The sequence below is a fragment of the Oncorhynchus nerka genome, linkage group LG22 (genome assembly GCF_034236695.1).
Source record: "Oncorhynchus nerka isolate Pitt River linkage group LG22, Oner_Uvic_2.0, whole genome shotgun sequence".
NCBI classification, from domain to species: domain Eukaryota; kingdom Metazoa; phylum Chordata; class Actinopteri; order Salmoniformes; family Salmonidae; genus Oncorhynchus; species Oncorhynchus nerka.
Window position 1 is genome coordinate 41,384,410 of NC_088417.1, and position 25,971 is coordinate 41,410,380.

Below are 25,971 nucleotides of genomic sequence, written 5' to 3' on the forward strand. Positions count from 1 at the left end.
TTTAAATCTAGAATCGGCATCCTATTTCTCAACAAAGCATCCTTCACTCATGCTGCCAAACATACCCTCGTAAAACTGACTATCCTACCGAACCTTGACTTCAGGGATGTCATTTACAAAATAGCCTCCAACGCTCTACTCAGCAAATTGGATCCAGTCTATCACAGTGCCATCCGTTTTGTCACCAAAGCCCCATATACTACCCACCACAGTGACCTGTATGTTCTCGTTGGCTGGCCCTCGCTACATATTCGTCGCCAAACCCACTGGCTCCAGGTCATCTATAAGTCTTTGCCAGGCAAAGCCCCACCTTATCGCAGCTCACTGGTCACCATAGCAGCAACCACTCGTAGCACGCGCTCCAGCAGGTATATTTCACTGGTCACCCCCAAAGCCAATTCCTACTTTGTCTGCCTTTCCTTCCAGTTCTCTGCTGCCAATGACTGGAACGAATTGCAAAAATCACTGAAGCTGGAGACTCATATCTCCCTCACTAACTTTAAGCTCCAGCTGTCAGAGCAGCTCACAGATCACTGCACCTGTACATAGCCCATCCAACTACCTCATCCCCATACTGTTTTTTTGTTGCTCCTTTTCACCACAGTATTTAAAAAAAAATTGTTTTATTTTACCTTTATTTAACCAAGCAAGTCAGTTCAGAATAAATTCTTATTTTCAATGACGGCCTAGGAACAGTGGGTTAACTGCCTGTTCAGGGGCAGAACGACAGATTTGTACCTTGTCAGCTCGGGGGTTTGAACTTGCAACCTTCCGGCTACTATGCTCTAACCACTAGGCTACCCTGCCATATCTCTACTTGCACATTCATGTTCTGCACATCTATCACTCCAGTGTTTAATTGCTATATTGTAATTATTTTTGCCACTATGGCCTATTTATTGCCTTGCCTACCTTATCTTAACTCATTTGCACACACTGTATATAGACTTTTTTTCTATTGTGTTATTGACTGTATGTTTGTTTATTCCATGTGTAACTCTGTGTTGTTGTTTGTGTTGCACTGCTTTGCTTTATTTTGGCCAGGTCGCAGTTGTAAGTGAGAACTTGTTCTCAACTAGCCTACCTGTTAAATAAAGGTGAAATAAAAAAAAAACATGCATAATCTTTATGAGCAGAATTGCTGTCTTATCGCAATTTGGAACGAAATCCTTAATTATTTTTCTGGAAGCTGTGTTGTGACATTGTCCCTACATTTCCCACCATTTGACTGACAGCTAGCAAGAGGCACATCATGCACACACAGCAGAGCAATGATGTGGTGCACATACAGTGGCTTGCGAAAGTACCCCCTTGGCATTTTTCCTATTTTGTTGCCTTACAACCTGGAATTAAAATGGATATTTGGGGGTGTTGTATCATTTGATTAATACAACATGCCAACCACTCTGAAGATGCAAAATATGTTTTATTGTGAAAGAAACAAGAAATAAGACCAAAAAAAAACAGAACTTGAGCATGCATAAGGGGGTATGTCTCTATAAGCTTGGCACATCTAGCCACTGGGATTGTTGCCCATTCTTCAAGGCAAAACTGCTCCAGCTCCTTCAAGTTGGATGGGTTCCGCTGGTGTACAGCAATCTTTAAGTCATACCACAGATTCTCAATTGGATTGAGGTCTAGACTTTGACTAGGCCATTCCAAGACATTTAAATGTTTCCCCTTAAACCACTCAAGCGTTGCTTTAGCAGTATGCTTAGGGTCATTGTCCTGCTGGAAGATGAACCTCCATCCCAGTCTCAAATCTCTGGAAGACTGGAACAGGTTTCCCTCAATACTTTCTCTGTATTTAGCGCAATCCATCATTCCTTCAATTCTGGCCAGTTTCCCAGTCCCTGCAGATGAAAAACATCCCTACAGCATGATGCTGCCACCACCATGCTTCACTGTGGGGATGGTATTCTCGGGGTGATGAGAGGTGTTGGGTTTGCGCCAGACATAGTGTCTTCCTTGTTGGCCAAAAAGCTCAATTTTAGTCTCATCTGACCTCCTGGACTCTGATCTAGTTTTGACCTTTTGCCTGTCCACGACCATTCTCTTGACTACTCCTTTTGGATGAATAAACATTCTATGACTCCAACCATTTTCCTCCTGTGGCTGCATCTGGGTCTCGCCTTGTGTCATGATACTTCCATATGTTTGGGGCGTCTCCTACATGCCTTTTGGCGAACACCAAACATGTTTGCTTATTTTTTTCTGGCCACACTTCCGTAAAGCCCATGTGTATGTGTCAGTGCTGTGTGTAAGTTGACTATGCAAACCATTTGGAATTTCCAACACATTACTGTTTCTTATTAAAAAAACAAGAAGCGATGTAGTCAGTCTTTCCTCAACTGTTAGCCAAGAGGGACTGGCATGCATAGTATTGATATTAGCCCCCTGATTATAATGAAGATAAAAACAGGCTGGTCTGTTCTGGACCAGCTGCAGCTTAACTCGGTCCTTCTTTGACCATATGACTGGACAATAATCAAGATAAGATCAAACTAGGGCCTGCAGCATTGTATTTAGTCCAACACATTTGTTTCCAACAGTTTTCTAGGAGCTGGCCTGAGGACAAACACTTTCCTTTTTCAGATTAAAGATATGACAGAGAAAGCTACTGAGGATGTTAGCTATCTACAATAACTTGGCAATGCCAGAAGGTTTGTCATTATTGATAGATAACAATAATTTCCCCACCTCTTCACAAAATCCACCCTAATTTGACAAAATTCAAACATAATGTATTTCTTTCATTATAAGATGTTTGATGCATGAAGATGATGGCTCAATGTTCGTGGTTGGCATTTCCTTCCTTCCTGCCCACTTTGCCAATGAAGTAATCATTAAAATAATATAATAACAATATCAAATGCTCGGCCTGAACATCGCTTGTGGTACAGTTGCATATCAGTGAAAAATCATTTTCAAAAACAAAATGTTTAATTGATACAAATCTTACAGTGTTAGGGTTCCCAAACGGGCCTATATTTCCATGCTACAGCGCTTGTTAATGGAAAACAGATGGAAGACGGACTACCTGTGGTAAATAACTATCTGCGTTTCCCGAACACCTGTGTGTAAACGAAGACAAACGCCCCAAACATGTTGTCGCTGAAAAATACTGTGCACAGCAGAGGAGGTTGGTGTGAGGAGCTATATGAGGACATGCTAATTGTAAAGACTGGAATGGAATTAATGGAACGGTATCAAACATATGTGTGACTACGTTCCATTTATTCCATTCCAGCCATTACAATAAGCGAATCCTGCTATAGCGCCTCCCACCAGCCTCCTCTGGTGTACAGTAAGTGTTTAGTTTGCATTTGTGAAATTATTTTGATGTGATATGAATGTATAGGAATTTATGTTTCTAGAACTGTACCGCAATTGAGAATTGATTCATGTTTAGATGGAGTATTTGGCTGTTTTGGCTTCCAGAGCCTATTCGCCTTTAAACAGAACATGTAAGGTCCTTGGACTATAAGGAGTAACGTTAGGGCCTCTAGTCCATTATTGGGCTAGATGAAATGTAATGATTTCTGTTTGACAATGTAAGAATCTCTGTTTGAAGGGGCTGTTTGTTTATGTCTGTTGTCATGGTAATCACATTCCCTAAGGCTGCCTGCTAGCAAGGAATCTCTTGGTCGTGTTCCGCTGCTCAGATGTTGCATGCATCACGCATCAACCAATGGTTACGTGCCACGTTATCGACTGTCATTGACAAAAGTTTGGGGTCACTTAGAAATGTCCTTGTTTATGAAAGAAAAGCATTTTTTTTGTACATTAAAATAACATCAAATTTATCAGAAATACAGTGTAGACATTGTTAATGTTGTAAATTACTATTATAGCCAGAAATGGCAGATGTTTTATGGAATATCTACATAGGCGTACAGAGGCCCATTATCAGCAACCATCATTCCTGTGTTCCAATGGCACGTTGTGTTAGCTAATCCAAGTTCATCATTTTAAAAGGCTAATTGATCATTAGAAAACCATTTTGCAATTGTTAGCACAGCTGAAAACGGTGGTTCTGATTAAAGAAGCAATAAAACTGGACTTCTTCAGACTAGTTGAGTATCTGGAGCATCAGCATGTGTAGGTTCGATTACAGGCTCAAAATGGCCAGAAACAAAGACCTTTCTTCTGAAACTCATCAGTCTATTCTTGTTCTGCAAAATTCAGGCTATTCTAGGTGAGAAATTGCCAAGAAACTGAAGATCTCGTACAACACTATGTACCAGTGCAAACTGGCTCTAACCAGAATAGAAAGAGGAGTGGGAGGCCCCAGTGCACAACTGAGCAAGAGGACAATTACATTAGTGTCTAGTTTGAGAAACAGACGCCTCACAAGTCCTCAACCTGCAGCGTCATTAAATAGTACCCACAAAACACCAGTCTCAATGTCAAGAGTGAAGCGCACGACTCCGGGATGCTGGCCTCCAAAGCTATTGCACATGCGCACTTCAGAGTAGTGCGCATGTGCAATAACTTTGAACTTTGTAGTGTTGTACGAGAAGACTGCAGCCCAGGTAAGGAACAAATAGCAAGCAAACTAATTGGAGCAACATCAGTTACATTTCCTTGAGCAACTGCAATTGTGGCTGATTTAATTTATCCTCCTACAGATGGGTAATAGCTCTTTCAAACATGCCTGGGAGAGGGAGTGAGGAATAACCATTGACATTTCATTGTTGAAATTCAACGCCCACAAATACACCGCTACGATAATTGATGCTCCAGGCCATCGCGATTTCATCAAGAACATGATCACTGGGTCATCACAGGTAAGCTGTCCATGGTAGCCTATCTGCCTGTGGGGGTTTGCAGTTTAGGCCAGGGATGGGGAAACTCCAGTCCTCGGGAGCTGGTGTGGTTTCACACTTTTTCCCATCCCTAGCAAACATAGCTGGTTGAAGTAATTGCGTTCTAAACTGAAGATGTTGATTATTGGAGTCGGGTGTGTTGGCTGGGGCAAAAGTGACACCAATCTGTCCCCATAGGACTAGTTGTCTATCACTAGTTTAGGCCAATGCGAATGATTGGTCTTGGTGGTAACCTAATCTTGTGCCTTTGTTCACCATTCATTTCAGGCTGATGTTGCCCTTCTGGTGGTGTCTGCTGCCAGAGGGGAGTTTGAGGCCGGTTTGGCCAGACCAGGGAGCATGCCTGGCTCTCCTACACGCTCGGTGTCAAACAAAACACTTTGACGAAGTGATCCAAAGCGTGAGCATTTTCCTCAAGAATCAGCTATGATCCCACTGCTGTGTAATTCGTTCCAATCTCGGCTGGACCGGGGTCAACCATATTCTCCCATCTCAGAAAGTGAGAGAATTTTGATTGAATTTATAAAGATGTCTGCTGTGTACATGTCACTGCTCAAAGGTTCCAGTGTGGAAGATCAAGACTGGGATTCTGAAGCCTAGCATGATCCTGTCGTTCTCCCCTACAAAGCTTACTGCAGAGGTCAAGTCCATTTAGATGCACCACCAGGGTCTGGAGCTGGCTGGGCCTGGTCACAACGTGGGCTTCAACATCAAGAACTTAGCTGTGAAGAACTTCCGCTGCGAAGATGTGGCTGAGAACTTTGTACTGTGCTCATTTAGTTCTGTATTACTTCCCACAGCTCATAATCTGAACCATCCTGGCAAAATCAAGACGAGCTACTTTCCTGTGCTGGACTGCCACATCACCCACGTGACCTGCCGCTTTGCAGAGCTGAAGGAGAAGCTTAACCGTCGCACAGGAAAGGCGCTAGAGGACTTTCCCCAGACCCTGGAGTCTGGAGATGCTGCCACTGTCAAGATGATCCCCAACAGTACCCCCTGAGAGCTTTTTCACCTACCCTCCTTGAGGTACATTACACTTCTCACCATCTTTTCAGGGTACTGGCAGTGAGCTTAGAAATTGCAGCTGTTACTGCATAACATTTTCTAGATCAATGTTTTACTAGCACATGGCTTTCCTTCCTACATGTCTGGTCTTTTAACAAATGGCTGCTTGTACACCAGGTGCTCCCCATCTAGACTAAATTATGATTTTTCAACACCGATACAGATACCGATTATTGGAGGACCAAAAAAAGCCGATACTGATTAATCGGCCGATTTAAAAAAATAATGTATTTGTAATAAGGACAATTACCACAATACTGAATGACACTTATTTTAACTTAATATAATACATCAATAAAATCAATTTAGCCTCAAATAAACAATGAAACATGTTAAATTTGGTTTAAATAATGCAAAAACAAAGTGTCGGAGAAGAAAGTAAAAGTGCAATATGTGCCATGTAAGAAAGCTAACGTTTAAGTTACTTGCTGAGAACATGAAAGCTGGTGGTTCCTTTTAACATGAGTCTTCAATATTCCCAGGTAAGAAGTTTTAGGTTGTAGTTATTATAGCAATTATAGGACTATTTCTCTCTATACGATTTGTATTTCATATACCTTTGACTATTGGATGTTCTTATAAGCACTTTAGTATTGCCAGTGTAACAGTATAGCTTCCATCCCTCTCCTCGCCGCTACCTGGGCTTGAACCAGGAACACATCGACAACAGCCACCCTCGAAGCAGCGTTACCCATCGCTCCACAAAAGCCGCGGCCCTTGCAGAGCAAGGGGAACAACTACTTCAGTCTCAGAGCAAGTGATGTTTGAAACGCTATTAGCGCGCACCCTGCTAACTAGCTAGCCATTTCACATTGGTCACACCAGCCTAATCTCGGGAATTGATAGGCTTGAAGTCATAAACAACGCAATTCTTGAAGCATTGCAAAGAGCTGATGGCAAAACGCATTAAAGTGCTGTTTGAATGAATGCTTACGAGCCTGCTGCTGCCTACCATCGCTCAGTCAGACTGCTCTATCAAATATCAAATCATAGACTTAATTATAACATAATAACACACAGAAATAAGAGCCTTAGGTCATTAATATGGTCGAATCCGGAAACTATCATTTCGAAAACAAAATGTTTATTCTTTCAGGGAAATACGGAACCGTTTCATATTTTATCTAACGGATGGCATCCCTAAGTCTAAATATTGCTGTTACATTGCACAACCTTCAATGTTATGTCATAATTACGTAAAATTCTGGCAAATTAGTTGCATATACCCTGACTCTGCGTGCAATGAACGCAAGAGACGTGACACAATTTCACCTGGTTAATATTGCCTGCTAGCCTTTCTCTTAGCTAAATATGCAGGTTTAAAAATACATACTTCTGTGTATTGATTTTAAGAAAGGCATTGATGTTTATGGTTAGGTACACGTTGGAGCAACGACAGTCCTTTTTTTGCGAATGCGCACCGCATCGATTATATGCAACGCAGGACACGCTATATAAACTAGTAATGTCATCAACTATGTGGTTATAACTAGTGATTATGATTGATTGATTGATTGTTTTTTATAAGATAAGTTTAATGCTAGCTAGCAACTTACCTTGGCTTCTTACTGCATTCGCGTAACAGGCAGGCTCCTCGTGAGGTAGGTGGATAGAGCGTTGGACTAGTTAAGATTGAAGTTTGAATCCCTGAGTTGACAAGGTAAAAATCTGTTGTTCTGCCCCTGAACAAGGCAATTAACCCACCGTTCCTAGGCCGTCATTGAAAATAAGAATGTATTCTTAACTGACTTGCCTAGTTAAAGTTGTAAAAAAATCATTTTTTTAAAAATCGGCGTCCAAAAATACCAGATTTTAATTGTTATGAAAACTTGAAATCGGCCCTAATTAATCGGCCATTCCGATGAATCGGTAGACCTCTGATCTAGACTATGGCTGACTTCGGTTTTTACAATACATGACAATATTGTGTTCCTTCCTTCAGGTCGGTTTGCAGCAAGGTGCTTGAAGCAGATGTTTGCTGTGGGGGTCATCAAGTCAGTGGATAAGGATCAAAGAAGCACGCACAGAAAGGCCATGTCTCAAAATGAATGAATTTTAGTTTACCAGTTCTGTTATGAAAAGAGCTTGTAGCATCAAGTTGACTGTGTGTGTGTGGGTGTTGCAACACAAGGCACTGTTTTTGAATGTGAAGTTGCTTTTACATTTGACTCCTCTGGAATGACTTAAGGAATTGAATGGCCTGTTGCATTTTAGACTGCAATGTTTAAATGTGCAAAAAGCTTCAGACTGAAATAAGTATTTTACTTTCCCTGAAGTTCTGTACATTTGTAGCAAATCTTGTACAACTAGTCCTTTTTCTTTAGAAGTGACTACAAGTGTTAGTTTCTATACATGCTGTTCTCGTTTTGCATTAGTAAAATTAAGGCAGCTGGGTTGGTGACACGTATTCTTACTATTGGAATATAAAAAAGGCAAATGATTCAAATCCATTACAACAAAACACTTTAATACAATGGAATGATTGGGGTTGATATTCCTTTACATGGAGTGTAAACCAGAGGAATTAGTCAATGGGGAGGTAAGGACACATCTATCAGTTCCATCTGGTTGCAATGACCTGTCCAAAAAGCACTCAGCATTCTAAGGATATAACACTGGGCTAGGCAAACTTTATTTCTCCTCGACTGCCTCTTTCTGGATGAATTTGAATGTCCACACCGGCTACATCTTAGTTTGTCTAAACAGTGGCACTTGTGACTCTTGTCCCATATATAAATCCTGATTGACCTAACCCTGTATGGGTTTGAAGTGTCAATGGACATTTGTTCAAATCTCTCCCTAGGCCATCTGAGAATTCTCCCCAATTATTGCTTCGACTGACCTCATTGACCTTCCCATGTCCTCATGAGTGTTAGTAGCGATCAGAAGTGGTTCTTCAAACCCTGAGTGGCTTTTTTTTTAAATAGCACTGCTCAATTCCAGTCATGTTTCTACCATGCACAGAAAGGTCTACATTAGTAAGGTGGAGATGACTGATCACACAGTGAAACGGTGTTAAGAGGAGAGAACTACTGGTGACCTGTGAGGTTCCACAGGGGCTTCTGATATCCCACCGTACAGTAGCAGCAGGTGTGATACTGAAACAATCCTAATACATGTGCACCACAAAGCGAGCAACGACAAGGAACACACTGAATGAAGACGTATTTCATCATGAGTTATCATGGTACGCTTCAGTCGGAGACATGAGAATCTCTTCAGTCTAATGGGGGTGTAGGATGACGAAATGGTGAGACATGGGTGACATGGTTTCTTTCGTATTTGTCCTTCTCCAGAAATTCAAGCAATGATATCAGTGATGCCCACCAGTAAAATGATTACAGATAATATTGAAACACAGCTGCCCTGTTATCTGGCAGGCAGAGAGCACATGTATGATTGTACATGGTTGTACAATAAAACATGTATATACACACACACACAGAGAAATATATATATATATATATACATATATATATATATATATATGTACACACAGTAACAGCATGAACATAGACTTTAGGGTAAGTGCTAGGTTTTGAGAGTGGCTATGGCAGTCATAGGCCGTGCTCTAAGGTTAAGATAATACTGGTAAGAATACTTGTTTTATTTACAACATGGATGTGCTCAGCATCCAGTGGCTAGTTGAGCTTACTTCGGTTTCTTGTGTTTTTTTTCTTTAGCACACTGGTTTCATATGTTGTTACAGTAGCTATTTACAGAACAGGGATACTACTAGGGGTGAGGGTGGGGGTTTATAGTGCAAGCCTCATCTGGCTGTCATTCACTTAAGATGTGGACAAAGGACATTGGGAATGCCCCTTTCCTTTCCGTCTGCCCTTCAATGTGGCCGATCTGAAAGGAAACAGAGAGAGAGAGAGAGAGAGTGATAACGTGTTAGGTGAGGGAACCGCACTGAACAGTGTTCCTGTTCAATGTTTAGCCTGCTATAAGGTCTGTTTGGCTATGAGTACGGCAAAGTGGTAACTAGTTAAGGTAACACCAGGGAGCCTGCTAGGTTGGGACTAGGTTAAGGTAACACCAGTGAGCCTGCTAGGTTGGGACTAGGTTAAGGTAACACCAGTGAGCCTGCTAGGTTGGGACTAGGTTAAGGTAACACCAGGGAGCCTGCTAGGTTGGGACTAGGTTAAGGTAACACCAGTGAGCCTGCTAGGTTGGGACTAGGTTAAGGTAACACCAGGGAGCCTGCTAGGTTGGGACTAGGTTAAGGTAACACCAGTGAGCCTGCTAGGTTGGGACTAGGTTAAGGTAACACCAGTGAGCCTGCTAGGTTGGGACTAGGTTAAGGTAACACCAGTGAGCCTGCAAGGTTGGGACTAGGTTAAGGTAACACCAGTGAGCCTGCTAGGTTGGGACTAGGTTAAGGTAACACCAGTGAGCCTGCTAGGTTGGGACTAGGTTAAGGTAACACCAGTGAGCCTGCTAGGTTGGGACTAGGTTAAGGTAACACCAGTGAGCCTGCAAGGTTGGGACTAGGTTAAGGTAACACCAGTGAGCCTGCTAGGTTGGGACTAGGTTAAGGTAACACCAGTGAGCCTGTTAGGCTGAAAAGGGGTTAGGGTAACACCAGTAAGGGTATAACAGTTTAAGTGTAGCACCAGTGAGCCTTCTAGGGGGCCGTTACTCACCCACCACTCCCCGTCCTCCTCTCCTGTCACTATGATCACCTCTCCCTCCACAAACGTCAGCTCGTCATCGTTGTCAGCCTGACAGTCATAGATTGTCTTCACCCGCCGAGATTTGGTCTTCCCCTAAACACACACATGAACATTACCAAAATGTCACTAGAGACAAGTCAATAGTATGTGGACTGGTCTGGTTGCCAAAACATTCTGTGTTGTGACCCACCAATTAACAATGCCACCACAACCCTGTCTGTGGCCTCAACCCAAGAGGAACTGGCCACAACCCACCAGTGGGAACCCACTACTATTTGCAGAACTACCTAGATATTATTCAATAATACCAGAAAAGTGCTATGGTTTCTGCTGTGTGTCCTTGAGTGAACTTTACCGTGTTGATCTTCCGGGGCAAGGGCACTGGTGTCTCTGGAGCACACGCTGGGCTCCCATTGGTGTCCTCGCTGCCCTGGGGGGACGGGCTCTCCATCTCTGCCTGTTGATTAGCCACCGGGGAGTCGGGGGGCTGGGGCTTCAGCGCAAGCTCTCCAGGGGGTGGTCTCGGATTGGGCAGATCTGCTGCCCCTGGTTTTGGATGGCCGTCTTGGGAGAGCTGAGGCTTGGGGGGTAGGTCTTTGAGCTGGGGTTTGGGCGGTAGGTCCCCTAACTGGGGTTTGGGAGGGAGGTTGGCGAGCTGGGGCTTGGGGGGCAGTTCTCCAGGTTTAGGGGGCAGTTCAGAGAGCTGGGGTTTGGGGAGAAGGTCCCCTAGTTGGGGCTTGTCGGGAAGGATGGCTTTTGTTAGGCATTCAGGTCCTGGAGGGGATTTCTGGAGCACCTCCGGGGGCAGGCCAGGTTTGTCCATAGATGGGTGTATGGTGTCGATCTTACGCAGTGCCACTAAGAGAAGAACCAGGACACAGGTACTATATTAAACATATGCTGACTCTAATGCTGGGTCATATGCCACAAATAATGTGCTCCCACCATCAGTTATAGGCATCGCTAATCCCATTTCAACGTACCTTTCTGAGGTAGTTTGGGTAGAACCCTTGGACCAAGTGTAGACTTTGTGTTGCTAGAAGTAGTGCTAAAAAAACAGATGGTTATTTGAAGTTAATGAAACATGATCCGATCAGAACTCTCAATCTGGCTATCATACGTAAACAATATTCTGGAAAATATTCTAAATGCCTGCATCCAAAATGGATGTCTATGTACCTTTGCTGCTGTGGAATGCCCTCAAATTTGTTGGACAAAGGTGACATCTTGTTCACAGGAGGAGGGGTGGAGTCACTTCCTGAAATATCGAGATGGTTGTGAAAGATGGAAATATGCTGCTCTGTGTCTATACATAATAATGTATAGACACTAATAATATATTCAGCCCTATATTTCCCCAAGTCCCAAAATGGTCATCTAAATAAGCACAGCTTGTATGTTTGATTTAATTCTCCTGATTCAATTATTATTATTATAATTCATAATAATTCCTTATGATTCTTATGTAAAAATATTTGAAGTTCATCTATACATAACATATTGATATATAGTGCATTCGGAAAGTATTCAGGCCCCTTCAGTTTTTCCACATTCTGTTACGTTACAACCTTATTCTAAAATGGATAAAATGTGTTTTTTTCCTTCATCAATCTACACACAATACCCCATAATGACGAAGCAAAAACAGGTTTTTAGAAATGTTGGCAAATTTATAAATATCTAAAAAAACATTTACATACTGTAAGTATTCAGACCCTTTATTCAGTATTTTGTTGAAGTACGTTTGGCAGGATTACAGCCTCGAGTCTTCTTGGGTATGACGCTACAAGCTTGGCACACCAGTATTTGGGGAGTTTCTCCCATTCTTCTCTGCAGATCCTCTCAAGCTCTGTCAGGTTGGATGGGGAGCGTCGCTGCACAGCTATTTTCAGGTCCCCTCCAGAGATGTTTGATCGGGTTCAAGTCCAGGCTCTGGCTGGGCCACTCAGTACCTTCAGAGACTTGTCCTGAAGCCCCTTCTGCGTAGTCTTTGCTGTATGCTTAGGGTCGTTGTCCTGTTGGAAGGTGAACCTTCGCCCCAGTCTGAGGTCCTGAGCACTCTGGAGCAGGTTTTCATCAAGGATCTCTCTGTACTGTGCTCCGTTCATATTTCCCTTGATCCTGACTAGTCTCCCAGTCCCTGCCGCTGAAAAACATGATGCTGCCACCACCATGCTTCACCATAGGGATGGTGCCAGGTGTCCTCCAGACATGATGCTGCCACCACCATGCTTCACTGTAGAGATGGTACCTGGTTTCCTGCAGACGTGGCGCTTGGCATTCAGGCCAAATAGTTCAATCTTGGTTTCATCAAACCAGAGAATCTTGTTTCTCATGGTTTGAGAGTCTTTTACGTGCCTTTTGGCAAACTCCAAGTGGACTCTTATGTCCTTTAGGTGCCTTTTACTGAGAAGTGGCTTCCGTCTGGCCACTCTACCATAAAGGCCTGGTTGGTGGAGTGCTGCAGAGATGGTTGTCCTTCTGGAAGTTTCTCCCATGTCCAAAGCGGAAGTCTATCAGAGTGAACATTGGGTTCTTGGTCACCTTCCTGACCAAGGTTCTTCTCCACCGATTGCTCAGTTTGGCTGGGCGGCCAGCTCTAGGAAGATTCTTGGTGGTACCAAACTTCTTACATTTAAGAATGATGGAGGCCACTGTGCTCTTGGGGACCTTCAATGCTGCAGAAATGTTTTGGTACCCTTTCCCATATCTGTGCCTCGACACAATCCTGTTTCAGAGCTCTACAGCTCTATAGCCATCACTAAACACAGAGAGGCTGCTGCCTACATACAGACTCAAATCATTAGCCACTGTAATAAACGGATCACTAGTCACTTTAAAAAATGCCACTTTAATAATGTTTACATATCTTACATTACTCATCTCATATGTATATACTGTATTTTATACCATCTATTGCATCTTGCCTATGCTGCTCGGCCATCGCACATCCATATGTACATATTCCATCCCTTTACATTTCTGTGTATTAGGTAGTTGTTGTGAAATTGTTAGATTACTTGTTAGATATTACTGCATAGTCGGGAACTAGAAGCACAAGCATTTCGCTACACTCGCATTAATATCAGCTAACCGTGTGTGTGTGACCAATAAGATTTGATTTGACAATTCCTTCAATCTCATTGCTTGATTTTTGCTCTGACATGCACTCTCAACTGTGGGACCTTATATAGACAGGTGTGTGCCTTTCCAAATCATGTCCAATCATTTGAATTTACCACAGGTGGACTCCAATAATGTTGTAGAAACATCTTAAGAATGGTCAATGGAAACAGGATGCACCTGAGCTCAATGAGCTCACCTCGAGTCTTATGGCAAAGGGTCTGAATATTTATGTAAATACATTTGCAAACATTTCTAAAAAAAAACGTTTTTTTCTTTTTCATTAGGAAAGGGAAAGGGGGATACCTAGTCAGTTATACAACTGAATGCCTTCAACTGAAATGTGTCTTCCGCATTTAACCCAACCCCTCTGAATCAGAAAGGTGCGGGGGGCTGCCTTAATCGACATCCACGTCTTCGGCGCCTGGGCTAATGTGCGCAGTTTGATGCGAGAAAATTATAATTCAATCCATTTTAGGCTATAACATAACAAAATGTGGAGAAAGTGAAGGGGTCTGAATACTTTCCGAATGTACTGTACTATAACTGGTATACAAATACAAATATATTGCTGTACCCCAACATGCAATTTTTATAGTAGAAGAGGTGGGGGCTGAGCTTTCCATTAGCTACCATTATGGACTATTATGAGGTACAGAAGCTGTACGCTAGTGATCTGGTATTCCTCAGGTAATAATCAGCATTTTCTTCCATACTAATGATGTTTGAGGGCATTGTCTCACAGTAAGAGGAGACTGTAATATGCTGTTTGTATTTCACATGACAGACAAGACAACAAAAAATTTAAATAAATAATGATCTGACATCTAACACATACATTAAACAGGATTGCCATCACACAACAAAATGATCAGGCTGTGTCTGTGTCATTTATAAACAGCACTGAAACACTCTGGTCATGGGGAGAATATGGTTGGTAACCTCAATACTAGGCCAGATATGTGTAACTCTGGTCCTGCAGGGCCTCAGTGTGGGTATGCAATTAGATTGACCTTAGTTCAATCATGTGTGTTAGTGCTGGACCAAAGGCCTGCACACACTACGACTCTCCAGGACCAGAGAGTTGAATGTAGTATAGATCATGTCCTTCTAATAAAGACGACCAAGCAGTATTCAGATGTGCCTGCTTGGGTCTGGCCACAGAGGGAGGACTCACCCCCGGATAAGCCCCCTCTACTGTGGGAGAGCGGGCTGGGCGGGTCAGACAGGGTGCGTTTGTGCCCAGGGGGAGGGGGCGGAGGCTTCTTCTTAGACAGGGTGGAGCTGCCTCCAGGGGTGAGGGTGGAGGGAGGAGCTGGAGGGGTGACAACATACAAACTCATGCAGTGAAGGGACAGGCGATGGACAGGTGTCATTCATTCGGTCACCTGGGTTACCAACAGGAAGGTGAGGGGCTGGGGAAGGTAGTTTGAGAGGGAGGTGTCTTGCCATCAGGACAGGGTTCAACAAAGTTGCTGGACAACGTGGGGGAGATATGTTAACACAACATCAATGCAGGTTAAAAAAAAAACAGCATACTGGTGAACAGAAAAATCCTGGATGGGAATACAGAGAAGATGAACAGAGAACAATGTATAGTGTGTGTGTGTCGTTTCGTCCTATCTTTGTAGGTGGGTGTACACCACAAGAGGTGGGTGGCCTCTTAATTGGGGAGGAAGGAAGGGCTCGTGGTAATGGCTGGAGCAGAATAGGAACGGTATCAAATACACCAAAGGCATGGTTTCCATGTGTTTGGTGCAATTCCATTTACTCCATTCCAGCCATTATTATGAGCCGTCCTCCCCTCAGCAGCATCCTACGATGTACACACTCCTGAGATTTTAAGACCTACATAGAGTAAGTTCTCCCGAAACAGCTAGTCCCATTCCCAGCAGTGTGTAAGCCTGGAAACAGACGCTAGAAGAACGTGGCTAATAGAGAACTCAGCCGGTCAGAGAGGAAAGTAATTCTGCATCCCAAATGGAACCCTATATCCTACCTATATGTAGTGCACTACTTTTAGACCCCATAGGGCTCTGATCAAAAGTAGAGCACTACGTAGGGAATATGATGTCATTGCGTCAGCTATGGTAACACTTTACAGCTCAGGGGTGGCGACATGTCACAAAATGTCATGAGACTGTGGGTAAGCAAATAATACCGAACCACACTGCTACAGTGCCATTACAGTGCCAAGTTGAAGACGCCACCCGTTTTTTTACTGGGACGTAAAGTGCTACTAGTACAACTGGGCAGCAGATCTATACACAGCAGGACAAAATGTAAAAACGGGATATTCACTGATGTATGGTCGAGTGCCAGCCAGAGTGGCGTAGTGCGAGTGAGAGCCGAGGAATGCCAAATGGGGCGCTGAAAGAGAAAGAAAGGATAAAAACAGAGAGAGATGAAGAGTGTGGGAGAGAATCTATGTCAAGATCAGAGAGCTTCTCCCACACACTGGTTTGCATTTGAAAGTACACCCTATTCCCTAAGTAGTGCATTACCTTTGACCAGAGTCCTTTGTAGACCTTGGTCAAAAGTAGTGCACTAATATAGGGAATAGGGTGCCTTTTGGGACGTCGACAATATAAAGCAGCCGATAAAATCTTATCAGTGACAAGCAAAGCAGAAGAGGAGAAATTGCACCAGCAAATGCCTAAGCAAGCTACTCCAATGACCACTTCAAAAGAGACCTGCGGGTAAAAGCTCTTGTGAGTAAAAAGCAGTTGCTGGTTTTCTTCACTCCACTCAACAGCGTATTGGCATCAACAATGTAGCCCACCGTATTGTAACAAGGATATAGTAGTTTGTATTGACTTCAACAATGTTCTGTATTGTAACAAGGATATAGTAGTTTGTATTGGCTTCAACAATGTTCTGTATTGTAACAAGGATATAGTAGTTTGTATTGACTTCAACAATGTTCTGTATTGTAACAAGGACATAGTAGTTTGTATTGGCTTCAACAATATACTGTATTGTAACAAGGACATAGTAGTTTGTATTGGCTTCAACAATATACTGTATTGTAACAAGGATATAGTAGTTTGTATTGGCTTCAACAATGTACTGTATTGTAACAAGGATATAGTAGTTTGTATTGGCTTCAACAATATACTGTATTGTAACAAGGATATAGTAGTTTGTATTGGCTTCAACAATGTACTGTATTGTAACAAGGATATAGTAGTTTGTATTGGCTTCAACAATATACTGTATTGTAACAAGGACATAGTAGTTTGTATTGGCTTCAACAATGTACTGTATTGTAACAAGGATATAGTAGTTTGTATTGGCTTCAACAATGTACTGTATTGTAACAAGGATATAGTAGTTTGTATTGGCTTCAACAATGTACTGTATTGTAACAAGGATATAGTAGTTTGTATTGGCTTCAACAATATACTGTATTGTAACAAGGATATAGTAGTTTGTATTGGCTTCAACAATATACTGTATTGTAACAAGGATATAGTAGTTTGTATTGGCTTCAACAATGTACTGTATTGTAACAAGGATATAGTAGTTTGTATTGGCTTCAACAATGTACTGTATTGTAACAAGGATATAGTAGTTTGTATTGGCTTCAACAATGTACTGTATTGTAACAAGGATATAGTAGTTTGTATTGGCTTCAACAATGTGCTGTATTGTAACAAGGATATAGTAGTTTGTATTGGCTTCAACAATATACTGTATTGTAACAAGGATATAGTAGTTTGTATTGGCTTCAACAATGTGCTGTATTGTAACAAGGATATTGTAGTTTGTATTGACTTCAACAATGTACTGTATTGTAACAAGGATAGTGAAGAGTAAACTGTGGTGTGAGTGTTGGTGTTCTAACTCCTGTCCTCAGGGAGGGATGTTATGGTTCATTATAATTGTGCTGACTGCTGGTTGCCTCCAGGAGTCTGTTTGTATATGGTCAGATAGTGTTGATGATAAGGAAGTGTGCTGGTCTTCGTCCCAAATGGCACCCTATTCCCTATACAGTGCACTGTTTGACCAGGACCCATAGGGAATCACATAGGGCTCTGGTTAAAAGTAGTGCACTATGTAGGGCATAAGGTGCCATTTGGGATGCATCCCCTGGATTCCCATAATGAAGCATTAAAAAGACCAGCCGGGTGTATTATCCTATCTGGCTGTGTGCATCTCCACTTTCCCTTTTTTTTTTTTTTTTTCCCCTTTATTTTACTAGGCAAGTCAGTTAAGAACAAATTCTTATTTTCAATGACGGCCTAGGAACAGTGGGTTAACTGCCTGTTCAGGGGCAGAATGACAGATTTGTACCTTGTCAGCTCGGGGATTTGAACTTGCAACCTTTCGGTTACTAGTCCAATGCTCTAACCACTAGGCTACCCTGCCACCCCCCTTTCACTCCCGCCTCGCCTGCAGCCATCATTTTCCGGGAGGTGCCTTGCTTGTGTAAGCAGTCTATATGACAGCCGCTTCCCACCCTGATTGACAAATTACATTCCTCTCAAGGGTGTGTGTGTGTGTGTGTGTGTGTGTGTGTGTGTGTGTTAGAGAGAGAGGGGAAAAGATTAATCATATCAGCAACTTGGTTAACTAGTGTTATGATAACAATGTTTTATACAGAGCAAAACAGTAAACCGTATTACTGTGTTATTCCTGAGTACCAGTGTTAGAGATAAGAGACAACTTGCAAGTCTCCATATATGTAAATGCTAGCCAACCTGCTGCGTATCCAATGAACATTCCACAACTGGCCACACAACCTTTAGGACATTTGCATTTAAGGTAGAAATTTGCATGAACATCAATGTAAAAAGAGGAGATAGGTCAAACATGATCTCATTATATCTCCATGTATCTTGTCATGCTTGTCACACTGATAAGAGTGCTCCGGGTTGAAGTTTCCCCTAGGTACAGATCTAGAAACAGCTTCCTCTTTCCCCATTCCTATCCATAACCATGAGTGGGTAAAACGCAAAACTGACCAAAGATGAGCATCTAGGGGTAACTTCACCCTACACTGATAAGCGTCTGGGCCCTAGCCAATCACAATCAGGTCTCACCTTTGCCCTGGTTCCTGGGGGGCAGAGGGGGGGCGTCGGCCACAGGGGAGGAAGAGGAAGTGAGGTCGGTGGAGGCGGAGTACATCTGGTTGGTGAAGGCGCTGTAAGACATGCGCTGCTGCTTGTCCCGGTGGCTGATGAAGCCTGGCAGAGACAGCTTGTCATGAGGAGACATGCTGGACGCGTGGCAGAAACTCTGCGGCCTAGGAGAGCGGTCTTTCTTGATGGGACTAGGCTGCAGACAGAGAGGGGGAGAGAGAGACAACAGGCGCGTCAACTTGGAAGTGTCAACATGGAAGAGTGTCAACTTGGGAACTTTGACTTTCACGTTGGCCTGAATCATGCATTGACGTCAATGGGAGATTGGCGCAAACATTTAAGCGCCGCGTGTGGATTTCAAGTTGTGTGCTTATGCCCAGGCGTGTGTGAACGTCAAGTCCCAGTCCGACCTTGTCATCCAGATCGTCATCGCTCTCGTCGATCTCATCAAGCCTCAGGCTCCACTCATACTCCACGTGGATGTGAGGGTAAAACTTGCCCGCTGCAGCCTGCAACAGCTGGGACAAACACACACACGTTTTGATTACTTTATTTGGATCCACAATGAAATAATAAAATAAAATAAACAATAAAATACAGAGGAGGACCTACACGTTTAAAAGGTCGTACAAATAAAACACACTGTGATTATACTCCACGAAGCAAGTCAGTCGAAAGGAACTGTATTTTCACCCAACAATCTACCACAATGAATAGATGACATGCAACATGAACAAGATTGTTGTTCTCCTTTACTTTGACGTGCAAAACATGACATAACATCCCTAATGGCAAAGCACCAACTCACGGTTTTCTGCTACACGTGCCAACGGTAACCATACACCAGTAATGGTTTCATCTCTGGGAGAATCTCAATTGCATTTCCTTGACTCATCGCGTGCTCTCCTTGTCTTCTTCTCAAAACCCATTGGAGGAAAAGGTCAGAGGGGAGGAACCTTTGACTTTCTTATCCTATGTGTTTTGAGAAGGAGGCAACGAGAGATGTCTTTTTGGGATTGCTGCCGGTGTGGCCATGAGATGGGGGTAAAGATGGCGGACAGGAAAAAAAGGAGAAAAGTGGAATATGAAATGGTGGATCACACAGAACTTTTAGAAGAGCTACAGAAGGAACTTGAGCGTGACGAGCGTGAGGATTAAATAATTGCGGTGGCAGGTGTGGTGAAGACCACCAAGCTTGAGCCTCGTCTTGATGATGACAAAGATGAATCTGGCCCAGTGGGAGTGAGATTTTTTGGGAGAGAATGGATCCTTGCCTTCTGGCAGATCCATATGTGGTGTCAGGTTGGGTAGAGAAGAGGTTGGGGAATGTTGGGTCGGTGAAAGTGAATCGTGACGATTTTTTAAAACTTTTTTTTGCCGTCCAGAAGGAGCGTGCACTCTGCCATATGCGACTGGGAACAAGAACTGTGACTTTGCTTTCCTCTCTGGAGCAGGGAGAAAGGAAATGAGTGGAGAAAGAGAAAGGAGTGTTGAAAGGAGTGATAACTGGAGTGGTGTTAAGTGTTGAGGAGGATCAACTGAAGTTGAAGATTCTCCATGTCTGCGACGACCGCCGTTTGTTGCGACATAGACCCGATGGAGAGCGTGGTGAAACAGAAAATACCGTTCCACTCATTCCGCTCCTGTCTGCACTACCGAGTTTTGATGCAGAGTTTTTACCAGATAAAGTCAAGTTAGGATGTGTCAGTTATCCCATGAGAGCTTTTGTCCCGAATCCATTACAGTGTTTTAGGTGTCAAGCTTATCATGTGGCAGCAGCTTGTAGGAGGGAGATGTGAGAAGCGTGCCGGAGGACATGAGACAAAGGAATGTGTAGTATATCTGAAAAAAGTTGTGTATGTAAACTGTAGGGGTGCCCATGGTGCTGGAGATCAGAGGTGTCCGGTGAAAGAAAGGCAGGTTGAGGTTGCCAGGATCAGAGTAGTGCAGAAGATGTCATATGCTGAGCCAGTGAAGAGAGTAGTAGAGGACGGTGGGTCCAGGGTGAGAGATCCTAAGAGGAGCCCTGTGAGTAGGCTGAGGCCAATAGAGAGTGATAGGAATAAAATGTGCCTAAGGTTGTTTTTTTGGGTGTTCATAGCCATGGTTGTCATTTGTACCGCAGGATATGGAACGTAAATCACAGAGGATAGATGTTGTGGTGGCAGCTGGAGAGAAGTACTTGGTTGTACGAGATCGCAGAAGAGTTACAAGATGTTTTGAATGATAGTGTCCCGTCCTCCCAGGCTGCTGGCCTGGAGCAGGATCAGATAAGGCCAAAGTAGTGTAACAGTGGTGAGGTTTTAATGGGTGTAGGGTTAGTTGGTAGGGCAATTTATTCACAAAGTGTAATGAATTCATACTACAGAATAGTAGGCTGATACACAGCCAATACAGTAGGTGGAGGCAAGCACCTATAACATTTGTTTGCGGACCAAAGAAGAAAAAAAAGGAGGCGAGGAGAGAGGGCGCGAGGAGACAAGGAAACGCAATTGAGGTTCTTCCTCTCTCGTCACTACAGCCCTGGGTGGGCCTTTGGATGCTGCCCTGTAGTGTCCAAAAAATGTGGTGGTCAACTAGTCCCTTCGATCTATACTACTGTCTACTGTGCTGCTACAGAATCAGATATAGTGTGGATACTTCTTCAACAAAGAACAGGATTGCATCTTTGAGTGTTGCTATCAAATAATACAAATAGCCAAACATATGGTGGATATGGAGCATATTGGCTCATGTTCACAGTGAGATACTTACAGCCTCCTCACACTGACTGTTCTTCAGTCGCCTGGCAACATCCAGTGCCGTCTCACCATTCTGATTGGCTAAAAGAACCGGCATGAAATTGGTTACACATGATTCTGACACATTCCATCAAAAGTCCATTTTGATTGAGAACAGGCATGTGTGTGTGTGTGTATTACTCACTGATGTCAGTGGCTGGTTTGCCCCTCAGCAGTAGTTTGAGGCATTCGTGTTTCTCGTACATGCAGCAGTAGTGCAGAGCAGTGTTCCCCCACTCTGTCTGCTTATCCAGGTTCCCACTGTGACACAAACACACAACAAGGTCATGTCACAGGTCACACCCCAGAGGCCCTTTAACACAGAGGTAAAGGTGTCACATTATCATTCACGCTTCGATCAGAAGAATCAAACGGACATAAAAGCATCTAAATATACTTCTAAGCCACACTAGCGTGTTTTATCTATCCTCAAATGGAAAACAATTCAGCCAATTAGCAAGTGTTAGCATGAAATTGTGAAGGTAGACTTATTAATTACTGAGGATCCTCCATTTCCCGGTCTGCCTGAGGGGTAGCGAGGCAGGGAGTAAACCATCGAGAAGACTGAGAGGATTATATTAAGGCGGGGAACAAGTGGCGGCCCTGACCCAGTTCTGTTTGCCTTGTGGGAATCTAAGCTGTGCTGAGCACTACCCTGCTCATCTTCCTCTTGCAGTAGTGGAGAGACGAGGAGAGCACACTGGCTTCCATGAAGGCATTCCATCAAAATCTCACATTTAAGACTTCATTTTACATGATGTAATTACTATTTATTTATAGTATTCTGTTATATTTTTGAGTATTTGAGCACAACAGCGTGTGATCTTGTGAGTTTTCACTGCTGTTAAAATCTCATTTCCAATCAGCACAATGCTTCACGTACGGCATAATATGCTTATTTTCACTTAATTTTCCCTTATTTGGCAATTTACCTGTTCTGCACGAGGAAGTCGACCAGATGCAGTGAGGTCTGGTCAGCGGTGCGCACAGAGTAGTGGAGTGCAGTCTCTCCGGCCTCCTGAGGGGGGCGATCACACACAGAAAAAGACATGCAAGACATCATGGAGAGAACATCTCTCTCTCTTTCTCTTTTGCAGCATTTAAAAAGAGGCTGCAGACAACAAAATGGCTCCTAAAATGTGCTTCTCTCCCCCCAAGGCAAGACTGCGAGCGTGATGCGAACATTTGGATGTACGGATGCCGGTAGCAGATACTGAAATGATGATTCAAGGCTGGCTTCAGTCTACAGCCCGCCTTCCCCAATATGAACAAATGCCACCACCACCACCTCCCTGGTCGTGGCTGAACATGTCCACGCTCACACTTTCCGAGAGAATCAGCCATCAAGTCATTGAGATTTTTCCTGGTGGATGTATCCTTCAAGCAGCATGCATGTTTCTGTGTGTCTCCTGGCACTCTTTTCATTGAAAATGACTGGTAGCTACGTCGGTAATTATGCCTCCAAGTGTGAGTCCCCAGAAAGGAAACTTAGTGGGAAGAGTATGCATCCAGTGACACAATAATACCAACCACTAGGAGTACAGCTGGGGTATCTGTTTGGGACTCTCGCTGTCTGGGACTCTGGGTAATGATGTGCTATCTGCTGAGGACACTCTGCCTGCGTCCCAAATAGAACCCTATTCCCTTGATAATGCACTACCTTTTTTTTTTTACCAGAGACTTGCCCAGTGCACTATAAAGGGAATAGAGTGCCATTTGGGAGAGAGACTCGAAATCAGGTTCACTGACAGACAGGAATGTATTAGATATCAGTGAGTCAGCCTGGACTGGGAGCTCTGCGGCCTTCAAACAGAGTCAGTGACACATCCCTGGCCACTATTCCCTATGGACTACTTCTGAGAGCACACCGCATCGCTACGTGGTTCAACGTTCAGTGGGCCACAGTACTGACAGCGCAACTGAGTGACTTTACACGTTTGAGCAATGTTGTCTTGTCCAACGCTGCTTAGTAAAGGGAGTAGAAAACGCAGTTGTTCTCTGTGGACTGCTCATTACTGCCCATGTACAGTGCAGCCTCCTTACAGGCTCAGTACAACCTACTATTTCCCTATGAAACAGTAGACTTCTGCTCATATTGTCAAATCATACCCACCATACCAGATCAGGGCCTGCATTCAAAGCATCTCAGAGTACGAGTGCCGATTTAAGATCAGCTTTATTTTTGGGATCATAATGAATAAGATTATATGGATAGGGGGGGACCTGATCCTAGATCTGCAATCCGATGAGACGGTTTATGAGTATGGGCCCTGATCAAATGAGATGCGATAATAATACAGTCCAGGGTCTATGAGGTCAGAGGTCCGACTCACCTGTCCACCCTCAGGCAGGGGCTCCATTAGCTCCACCCCCTCAGCGTACACCTGGATGAGAGACAGCAGATCCCTGGACTTGACCGCCTCACACAGCTCGATGGTCTTAGCTGCCGAGGAGGTACAGGTCTTCCGTGCAAACTTGTGGTCCACATACTTAGCATTGATGAACTCCTTCCTCACTGTCCTGTAGGAGGGAGAGAAGGGGGGGGAGAAGAAGAAGAAGAAGAAGAAGAGTAGTAGAATAAAGAGATGGAGAGGGTTTTGGAATGTTTGTGCGGATAGCTTTTGCCATAGAGATCCTATAATCCAGTTTCTAGCATGAATGTTTTCCTGACCAAGATGGCCATTTTTTGGGGCATGTTGCTAGAATGCCCATGGCCATTCTAGTGTTATATTTAATTCTGTGGCTTTTCCTGCCAGACACATCTAACTGCATAAACTCAAACATACACCAGATTATGCACCCAGTGAAGGTGAGGTCAAATTTCTATGGAGTTTCTAGTCTCTAAGCAGTTTATGTAGTTGCTATTGATGATGCTGAGTACTTACATATCACTTGAAGAAGTGGGCTTTGGTGAGGGACAAGGAAGGTTCCCCTCCATTATTTCATTGAAACTACTGTTTCCTACGTTCTTGGCCAGCTGTGAAGGAAGAGAGACATTTGCCTAAGTATCAAGTCAACAGATGAATGTTAAGATGCTCGTAAGCACTTTGCTTTAATTGTCATAATCATAATCACATCGTAAAATAAAGATTTATTTATTTATATCCTGTTTTTGAATCTATGTTTGTATGTTGATTTACTGTGAAAAAAATGTAAATGTATTTGATTTACTCACCAAGAGTTCAGAGGTGCCTAGCTTATCTAGCTCCATGGATTGGATGCGTGAGATGTGCACTCCCATCTCCCGGTGGATACCAGAGCACTCGATGCAGGTCAAGATGCCTAGGTTAGTGGACAGCCATTTTGGATCTAAGGGCACAGAGAACATGACAACATAAGTTTGTTGCAAACAGGCCTGTGGATAGCTGTCTTGGCTACAAAAAAAAATACAAAATCGGGCTAGAATTCACAGTTTAAGGTACAGACGTTTTGGTTCCAAAAACAGAAATCCAGATCTTTTTTTGTACTACCATAAACATACAGTATATATTTGAAATCCAGAATGATAATGCTGAAGGGGGTTGACTATTATCAGTACTAAGCTGACGTGTCATTTCAGGGTGGTATTCAATAGGCTTCAAATGAAAGAAAATGGACTGAAACAGGGAATGACAACCTGAACTGGTCCAATAAGAAATACATGTTGTGGTTTTCTGTTGCAAAACGTTTTGCCACGGTTTGCACTAAAGTCCAACATCACCATCAATGTGAGCAGTGGCAAAAAAACAGCACACACCACTAGAGGGCCTCGGCAACCTCAGGAGCACTACCAGAGCCCAGCAACTAGAATACATTGCATCATTCTGTGTCAAGCAGAATACCTGAACATGCTCTGACAGCAGAGCCATGTGGTGGAGGGCTAGAGAAGCTTTGAGCTCTTCACTGTAAACCGCTACAGTGACTGACACCACAGCCAAGCCTGAGTGATGCAACTTAAGGTGGCTTAAACCCAGCCTGAGAGCCATACGCAGCTACGCAGACGTAAACAAACTATCTTTACAGATGGCTGAGTGCTGTTAGCTGCCAAGCTTGCTAGCCTGTCTGAATTTGACAGGATTGTGGCGGATGGACAGGTGGAAGGCTTTCAGAGGCGACGAAACACCGATAAAGCACATGTATGACAGGATGCACAGGGTGGGGTGAGAGCTCTAGCGCTGCGAAACAGTTGCCACTAATACTCCGCTAGAGAGTTTTATTTTAGACAGGACGAGGTCAAAGGAGCACCATATATGAGCCTGCAGTACACTAGCTGGAGGACTCGTTTAGGGCCCTGTCATAGCCAGGGGTCACTCTGCACAGTATGACAGTGTCGGATAGCTACAAAGGAGCAGCTTGGTCGACTGGGAGGATGAGAGCAGCTTAGCAAGGCATCAGAATGAAGTAGAAAGCATCAGAGAGCGGTTCAAAT

The 25,971-nt window shown here is 43.6% G+C and overlaps 1 protein-coding gene and 1 pseudogene across 4 annotated transcripts in view; one reads left to right on the forward strand and one right to left on the reverse strand.

Annotated features, from left to right (window-relative positions):
* Nucleotides 1-9,704, forward strand: part of LOC115104532 (elongation factor 1-alpha-like) — a 45,635-nt pseudogene extending 35,931 nt beyond the window's left edge.
* LOC115105181 (arf-GAP with SH3 domain, ANK repeat and PH domain-containing protein 1-like) overlaps nucleotides 8,344-25,971 on the reverse strand; it is a 77,112-nt gene continuing 59,484 nt past the window's right edge. For 2 of the 4 annotated variants that reach the window (XM_029626875.2, XM_065007154.1), the window contains 15 exons: nucleotides 24,739-24,872; nucleotides 24,449-24,540; nucleotides 23,897-24,083; nucleotides 22,496-22,581; nucleotides 21,709-21,824; nucleotides 21,538-21,605; nucleotides 19,194-19,301; nucleotides 18,745-18,979; nucleotides 16,001-16,069; nucleotides 14,877-15,014; nucleotides 11,756-11,834; nucleotides 11,560-11,624; nucleotides 10,932-11,434; nucleotides 10,547-10,669; nucleotides 8,344-9,752 (listed from right to left, as the gene is read on the reverse strand). In XM_029626875.2, the coding sequence (XP_029482735.1) occupies nucleotides 9,678-9,752; nucleotides 10,547-10,669; nucleotides 10,932-11,434; nucleotides 11,560-11,624; nucleotides 11,756-11,834; nucleotides 14,877-15,014; nucleotides 16,001-16,069; nucleotides 18,745-18,979; nucleotides 19,194-19,301; nucleotides 21,538-21,605; nucleotides 21,709-21,824; nucleotides 22,496-22,581; nucleotides 23,897-24,083; nucleotides 24,449-24,540; nucleotides 24,739-24,872 (2,078 nt within the window). In that variant the 3' untranslated portion in view covers nucleotides 8,344-9,677. The remainder of the gene's footprint in view (nucleotides 9,753-10,546; nucleotides 10,670-10,931; nucleotides 11,435-11,559; nucleotides 11,625-11,755; nucleotides 11,835-14,876; nucleotides 15,015-16,000; nucleotides 16,070-18,744; nucleotides 18,980-19,193; nucleotides 19,302-21,537; nucleotides 21,606-21,708; nucleotides 21,825-22,495; nucleotides 22,582-23,896; nucleotides 24,084-24,448; nucleotides 24,541-24,738; nucleotides 24,873-25,971) is intronic. The other 2 variants (XM_065007156.1, XM_065007155.1) reach the window with 2 other exon arrangements.